Source organism: Camelina sativa, chromosome 12 (assembly GCF_000633955.1).
Source record: "Camelina sativa cultivar DH55 chromosome 12, Cs, whole genome shotgun sequence".
NCBI lineage: Eukaryota > Viridiplantae > Streptophyta > Magnoliopsida > Brassicales > Brassicaceae > Camelina > Camelina sativa.
The window spans coordinates 1,228,173-1,236,052 of record NC_025696.1 but is presented as its reverse complement, the minus strand read 5'-3'; the positions used below and the strand labels follow the sequence as shown (position 1 = coordinate 1,236,052).

The 7,880-nt window shown below is 36.3% G+C and overlaps 2 protein-coding genes across 2 annotated transcripts; both read left to right on the top strand.

Annotated features, from left to right (window-relative positions):
- On the top strand, positions 557–3,296 carry LOC104729389 (AP2-like ethylene-responsive transcription factor ANT). Its single transcript, XM_010448326.1, has 8 exons — positions 557–1,116; positions 1,263–1,806; positions 1,906–1,988; positions 2,151–2,159; positions 2,279–2,367; positions 2,486–2,610; positions 2,692–2,768; positions 2,852–3,296. The coding sequence occupies exons 1-8, from the start codon at positions 786–788 to the stop codon at positions 3,262–3,264; spliced, it is 1,671 nt and encodes a 556-aa protein (XP_010446628.1). The 5' UTR covers positions 557–785; the 3' UTR covers positions 3,265–3,296.
- Positions 4,820–7,535, top strand: LOC104729388 (squalene epoxidase 3). Its single transcript, XM_010448325.2, has 6 exons — positions 4,820–5,259; positions 5,621–5,732; positions 5,820–5,994; positions 6,096–6,264; positions 6,375–7,148; positions 7,235–7,535. The coding sequence occupies exons 1-6, from the start codon at positions 5,011–5,013 to the stop codon at positions 7,358–7,360; spliced, it is 1,605 nt and encodes a 534-aa protein (XP_010446627.1). The 5' UTR covers positions 4,820–5,010; the 3' UTR covers positions 7,361–7,535.

Here is a 7,880-nt window from a genome sequence, read left to right as displayed (position 1 = left end):
AAAGTTATGAATGATTGCAATAGAATGGCATAAACATATCAATTACAATAGAAAAAAGAAATACGTGGTAAAATCATCAAAACGTTAGAAGCAAACAGAAAATTCCTTAAGTGATAAATTTAAATATGCATAATTAACCAAATTTAAATATGCATAATTAACCAAATTTAAATATGCATAATTAACCAAAAAAAAAGTTTGACTATATTTTTCTAGGGATAATTTGTTTCTGTAAGAGATCGAGAACTATTATATCTTACAAAAAAAAAAATTGTTCTCGTTCAGATAATTTAATAATTTTATCTACTATCAAATCAACCAAAGTGTGTTTTTGCTGTCATTAGTTGTAATGTAACTCGTCACATAGCCATATAGTTTTTTTAAGTTTGAAATATTTCCAAAGACTTTACAAAAAACAATACTTATAATAAAAAAATAATGTGGAATTTGTAGGGCTAAAAGCGAAAAAATAAAAATAGAAATAAAACAAAAATAAAAGTAAAGAAACGTCTTTCTCAATAAGAACACAGATCCCAACGGATTCAAACAGCAAAAATTGTGCTTTGCTCTTCTTCTCTTATAATATATCCTCTCTCAAAAACCCTCTCTACTACTACTTCCTTTGCTTTCTCTCTTCCGTTACAAAGAAAAAACAAAACTTTGAAAAAAATGGTGTGTTCGTTGTGTATCCAATGATTGGGTTTTAAGCTTACTACTTCGAGAGATTATAAAAACAAAGAGAGAGAGAGAGAGAGTGAAGTTATATTATAGAAAGAAGAGAGAACATGAAGTCTTTTTGTGATAATGATGAGAATAATCACAGCAATACGACTAATTTGTTAGGGTTCTCATTGTCTTCGAATATGATGAAAATGGGAGGAAGAGGAGGTGGAGAAGCTATTTACTCGTCTACAACTTCGTCAGCTGCAACTTCTTCTTCTTCTGTTCCACCTCAGCTTGTCGTTGGTGATAACAGTAACAACTACGGTGTTTGCTATGGATCTAACTCAACTGGTGAAATCTATTCTCACATGTCTGTGATGCCACTCAGATCTGACGGTTCTCTTTGCTTAATGGAAGCTCTCAACAGATCTTCTCACTCAAACCATCATCAAGGTTAGTAGTAGTACTTAGTAGTTAGTAATGTTCTTTTATTTTACTTAAGTGTTTGATGTTTGTGTCTTGTCTGATGGGAACATGTTTGGTTTTAAGGATTTATTTATTTTTACTTAGGACATTTTCTGGTTTTTTTTTTTTTTAAGATTCATCTCCAAAGATGGAGGATTTCTTTGGGACCCATCATCACAACAACACAAGTCACAAAGAAGCCATGGATCTTAGCTTAGATAGTTTATTCTACAACACCACTCATGAGCCAAACACAGCTACAAACTTTCAAGAGTTCTTTAGCTTCCCTCAAACCAGAAACCACCATGAGGGAGAAACTAGAAATTACGAGAATGACCCTGGTTTGACACATGGAGGGTCTTTTAATGTAGGGGTATATGGGGAATTTCAACAGTCACTGAGCTTATCCATGAGCCCTGGGTCACAATCTAGTTGCATCACTGGCTCTCACCACCACCACCAGACCCAACAAAACCACCAAAGCCAAAACCAAAACCACCACCAGATCTCTGAAGCTCTTGTTGATACCAGTGTTGGGTTCGAGACTACGACAATGGTGGCTGCGAAGAAGAAGAGGGGACAAGAGGAAGTTGTAGTTGTTGGTCAGAAACCCATTGTTCATAGAAAATCTATTGATACTTTTGGACAACGAACTTCTCAATACCGAGGCGTTACAAGGTTTTTTTTGTACTTTATAATATATTAAACTTATTTGACTTTGGTTAGTAAATGTTTTCATGTACTTATATATTCGATGGTTTTAATCATGTGAAACAGACACAGATGGACTGGTAGATATGAAGCTCATCTATGGGACAATAGTTTCAAGAAAGAAGGTCATAGCAGAAAAGGAAGACAAGGTTTAATTAGTGCTCTTTTATTTTATTAGAATATATAATTATCTTTAAGCTAAAGATGGAAACATTTTTATAAGATTTTATTATCTAACGTATTACTGACATTGAGTTTCTTTTTTTTTTTTTTCTCTATGTGTGATTATGATTTGATGATCTTCATCTCAGTTTATCTTGGTAAGTACAACACTTCAATCTTCATGGATTCATTATTTCCCCCCACAAATTTCTCGGGAAAATAATGATGGATTTTGACTGCTTTTTGTTTTGTTTTGTTTGATTGAATCTTTTTTTAGGAGGTTATGATATGGAGGAGAAAGCTGCTCGAGCATATGATCTTGCTGCACTCAAGTACTGGGGTCCCTCTACTCACACCAATTTCTCTGTAAATCATTCTTTTGCTCTTTCCTTTTAATTCTTTTTTCCCCCCTACTTTGTTGTGTTATCTCTTTGACTTTGATGTATTTATAATTTTAATAATACGTTAATTTTATTTTTAAAAGGTGGAGAATTATCAGAAAGAGATTGATGACATGAAGAACATGACTAGACAAGAATATGTCGCGCATTTGAGAAGGAAGAGCAGTGGTTTCTCTAGGGGTGCTTCCATCTACAGAGGAGTCACTAGGTCTTTTTACATTTTCCCTTTATTTAACTTTATAATATATAGTTCATTGAAAACATATTGACTTTGTGTGTCTCTTAATAGACATCACCAGCATGGAAGGTGGCAAGCTCGGATTGGTAGAGTTGCCGGAAACAAAGATCTCTACCTTGGAACTTTTGGTAATATATGCCCGACGATTTTGGTTGATAAAATCCATTTGTCACATTTCTTGTGTCTCACGGAATGTTTTTAACGGTATTAGGAACTCAAGAAGAAGCTGCAGAAGCCTACGATGTAGCAGCAATCAAGTTCCGTGGCACAAACGCTGTGACTAACTTTGATATCACGAGGTACGATGTTGAGCGCATAATGTCTAGTAACACACTTCTGTCTGGAGAGTTAGCTCGAAGGAACAACAACAGCGTTGTCGTCTGCAACAATGATGACCAAACCGCTCTAACCGCTGTTCTGGACGGTGGTTCTAAAGCGAGCAGTCCCGAGAGAGTTTTGAGTTTTCCGGCGATATTCGCGTTGCCTCAAGTTGGTCCGAAGATGTTCGGAGCAAATGTTGTCGGAAATATGAGTCCTTGGTCTTCAAACCCTAATGCTGAGCTTAAGACCGTTGCTCTTACTTTGCCTCAGATGCCTGTTTTCGCTGCTTGGGCTGATTCTTGATTGAAATCTAAAAGACTAACTCTGGTTTCCTTGGTTTAGTTTGCCAAGTGTTTCGGTTTATTTCCGGTTTTACCCGGTTTGGATTAAAATTCGGTTTAGTTTCATCGGTCGGTATAAATAGTATTTTGCTTAGGAGCGGTATATGTTTCTTTTGAGTAGTATTCATGTGAAACAGAATGAATCTCTCTATAACATATGATTTTAATGAATCTCCTTTGCTACTCCTTGGCTGTTCTTTACACATATTCATACGTTGAAACGACACGAAATGATGATTACTTAATATAAACTATGCGAGAACTAATATGGTTATTCAGGAAACACGAACATATTAAGTAATTGATTATGATGGCTATGATAGTTTTGGCAATTGATTAGAATATATGGTAAAGAAAATATGTAAAGGGGAATGTGCATGGAGTTGAAATGACCCATAACTAATAATTAGGTTTCTTGTCACTTTATTTTTTGCCTTTGATATACATTGTTCTTTTAAGTACACGGAAATAATAATAAGATGAATGGTAAAATATGAAATGTCTCTCCAATAATGCGATTTTTGCTTTATTGACCATATCGTCCCACAACAATCCAACATACCTTCACCACCTCATTTCTAAATTCTCTCCTTTTGTCTCTTTTTCACACCCCACCCGTATCAGCTTTTCCCTAAAGTTTCACCATAAATTTAAAATATTCCCTCCATCCATAATATTTACGGATTTTTTTAAAAATTTAAATCAATTTTTTAAAGATTATTTTATATCTAAAATTTGAAGAATTTATTGCTTGGAAACTTTTAAAGAACCACTTACTATGAAATAAATTATGGGGCAGCGAAATTACTGTTAATCCATACGTGGGGTAAATGAAGTAGTTCAAAGTTGAAACCTTTGATTTTAATTTTCTGAACAGTGTGTCATTCGCACGTGTTTTCCCAGTATCTCAGACGTGTGGATGCGTTTGACGCACAAACTCGGACGCGAAAAAAAAAAGTTTATTGGGCCGTGGACAAGTTTAATTACAAATTTGGTAATTTGGGCCACAATTGCAGTTTTGGCCTTTTCGACTATATGATTTCGAGTTGGGATATTGTTTTGGAAGTTATGTAGGGTTGGAAACATTTTAGTCCACACAGAGTCATATTGTTGGGGGATTTTTATATTTTTGAATCGAATTAAATGACACATTAACTGCTTCAAAAATGTGACTTTTGTTTGTTATACGAACTAATATATGAAGGCAGTATGCTTCCACGTTTGATTAGTACTATTGTTGTCACATGGGGTCATCATCGATATATTTTGACACCAAACTGTGAAAAACTGATCTTATTATACAAAATGGTAATTAACGACACCATCTATTAAGGTAAAACAAATCAGAATCATTCTCCTAGTTTAATGATTCTAGAAACTTCCTTAGTTAGAGAATATAATACTATATTTTTAATTAGTTCTGTTACTAAGATTTTGTTTTGTTTTGTATTTTAGCTAATTTACTTCAGGTTAAAGCTTTACTTATATATATATATATAATTTATTGGTCCAACAATATGAAAATATGAGAACAAGACACGGACTTGGTTTCACAACCACAACTTCTCTTTCTTTTTTTGTTTCTACCTTGAAATAAAAATTTCATCAAAATCGTCTCTAAGCCTTTAGAAAACAACGCATCGTTTCGTTAAAAACCAAAAAAAAAACCACACCGGCATTGGCCGCTTGAGAGCGGCGGCGTAGGAGAATGGAAGCGCCGTCGATTGTCGTTGATCACTTGGTTCTGACAACGTTCTTAGCCTCTCTGTTCGCGTCTCTGTTTCTTTATCTCTTCTCGCAGCGACGCCGAAGCAAAGAGAATTCGAAACGTAGCGAGAGAACTCAGAGAAGAATCGATAAAACCCTAACGGTGAAATCTGGGGATGGTGTTGGTGTTGATATTATCATTGTTGGTGCTGGTGTCGCTGGTGCTGCCCTCGCTCATACCCTCGGAAAGGTTTGATCTTTTTGTAACTTTTTTATTCGTTGGGATGATTTTTGTAATGTCTTTTAGTTCAGAAATTGTTTATTAATTATTGAATTGGTTGTTTGAATCTTGTTGAATTGTTTATTAGTTTCTCGTTGTGTAGCTTAATCAAATCTTGCAACACAAGCTATTAGGTTACCCAAAGATGTGATTTTTTTTTTCTTCTATGGATAAAGTTTCTAACTTTCGTGTTAATATTTTTCGCATTCACAAAATCCTCGTGATCCTTATTAATTTACGGGTGCTTGTTGCGGTTTTGGTGGTTTCTAGTTGCGTCACGGAATCAAAGTTAAGCTCTTTTTGGCTGTTGTGTGTGTGTGTGTGTGTGTAGGAAGGAAGAAGAGTTCACGTTATAGAAAGAGACTTAACAGAACCTGATCGAATTGTCGGTGAATTGCTTCAACCTGGTGGTTACTTGAAGTTAATCGAACTCGGGCTTGAAGGTAAAAAACTAAATCTACGAATAAAGATCAGATCTTTTGTTTGGATTAGTTATCTTATCTGACTTGTGTGACTGGTGGTTGTTGTAGATTGTGTGAAGGAGATAGATGCGCAGAGAGTTCTTGGTTATGCTCTCTTCAAAGATGGGAAACACACTAAACTCTCTTACCCTTTGGATCAGTTTGATTCGGATGTTGCGGGTCGTAGCTTTCACAATGGGAGATTTGTGCAGAGGATGCGTGAGAAAGCTTCAACACTTCCCAAGTAACAATTTATTGATTTTTTGATGCATTTTGAAAGCACACACATCTGTTACTTTCTTAGTGGTTGTAAAGTTGATTTGAGTTGTTGATGCTTGATATCAGTGTTCGAATGGAGCAAGGAACAGTGACATCGTTGGTGGAAGAAAACGGAATAATCAAAGGTGTTCAATACAAAACCAAAGATGGCCAAGAGCTTAAATCTTTTGCTCCTCTCACCATTGTTTGTGATGGTTGTTTCTCCAACTTGCGTCGCTCTCTCTGCAAACCTAAGGTCTGTAACATGGTTGTTTAAGTTTCGATTTCATCATTTGGTATTGGTTTCAGATTGGATCGTTTTATCTTGATTTGCTCTGTTTTGTGGTTCTAACACTCTCTTATCAGGTGGAGGTACCATCTAACTTCGTAGGTCTCGTCTTAGAGAATTGTGAACTTCCATTTCCAAATCATGGACACGTCGTTCTTGGTGATCCATCACCTATTTTATTCTATCCAATCAGCAGCTCTGAAGTCCGTTGCTTGGTCGACGTACCCGGTTCAAAACTTCCTTCACTCGCAAGTGGTGAAATGGCTACTTATCTCAAAACAATGGTAGCACCGCAGGTACCTCCTCAGATCCGTGACGCTTTCATCTCCGCTGTCGAAAAAGGTAACATAAGAACAATGCCGAACCGAAGCATGCCTGCAGACCCTATTCCTACACCAGGAGCTTTACTTCTAGGTGATGCGTTCAACATGCGTCATCCTCTTACTGGAGGTGGTATGACTGTTGCTTTGTCTGATATAGTTATCCTCCGCAACCTACTGCACCCGCTCACGAACTTAACCGACAAAGAATCCTTATCCAAATACATTGAATCATTCTACACGTTGCGTAAACCGGTTGCTTCAACCATCAATACGCTCGCTGGAGCTCTGTATAAAGTGTTTTTGGCATCTCCTGATGATGCTAGAAGCGAAATGCGTCGAGCTTGTTTTGATTATCTTAGCCTTGGAGGGGTGTGTTCGTCTGGACCAGTAGCTTTGCTCTCTGGTTTGAACCCGCGACCTATGAGCCTTGTTCTTCATTTCTTCGCTGTTGCGATTTTCGGGGTTGGTCGTTTGCTTGTACCTCTCCCTTCTGTTAAACGTTTATGGCTCGGAGCTAGACTAATCTCGGTACGTTCTTGTAACTCTTGAAACACTAGTTTTGATATCTATGTTTAAAATCTTGAATGTTTTTTTGCTTGTGTTGTGTGAAACAGAGTGCTTCAGGGATTATATTTCCAATAATAAAAGCAGAAGGTGTGAGGCAAATGTTCTTCCCTCGAACTATTCCTGCCATTTACAGAGCTCCTCCTACTCCTGCTCTGAAGATTTCTCAAGTGTAAGAATAGCTTATTTGCTGTTACGGTTTGAATGAACCGGGTGGTTTGATTTGGTCTTTACGAACTTATGGTTTGAAATGTGTATCCATCAGCTTGAACAGAATCATCAAGTAAATAAGTATTAAGTACAGTATCTTTGTTAATTGTTATTATAGAAACTATGTGTTTTGCATAATAATGTTCAACGCAACGTACAATATAGAAATCATGCATGTTGCTCCTACTCATAACAACACAAAACAACAGTTAAGAGGCCCAAGTGTTGTATACGTTGAAGTCCACATTCAGAATTTTCTTTCTTATCCAACATAAAAGAACGAGTTTGTTTGTTGGGGGCCTGTAAGCTGAAAACTAAAATTGATGGCTTTTGCCATTGCAAAAGAATCTCTTAGAGATATTGTAAACGAGACCCTAATTTAAGTTAAATGAAAATCTATTTGTCCAAAAAAAAAAAAAGATTGGAATCCTTCTCAAGTGCAATGATGTTTTATACTAAAAGTTGAATTTGACAGTCCATTTTGAT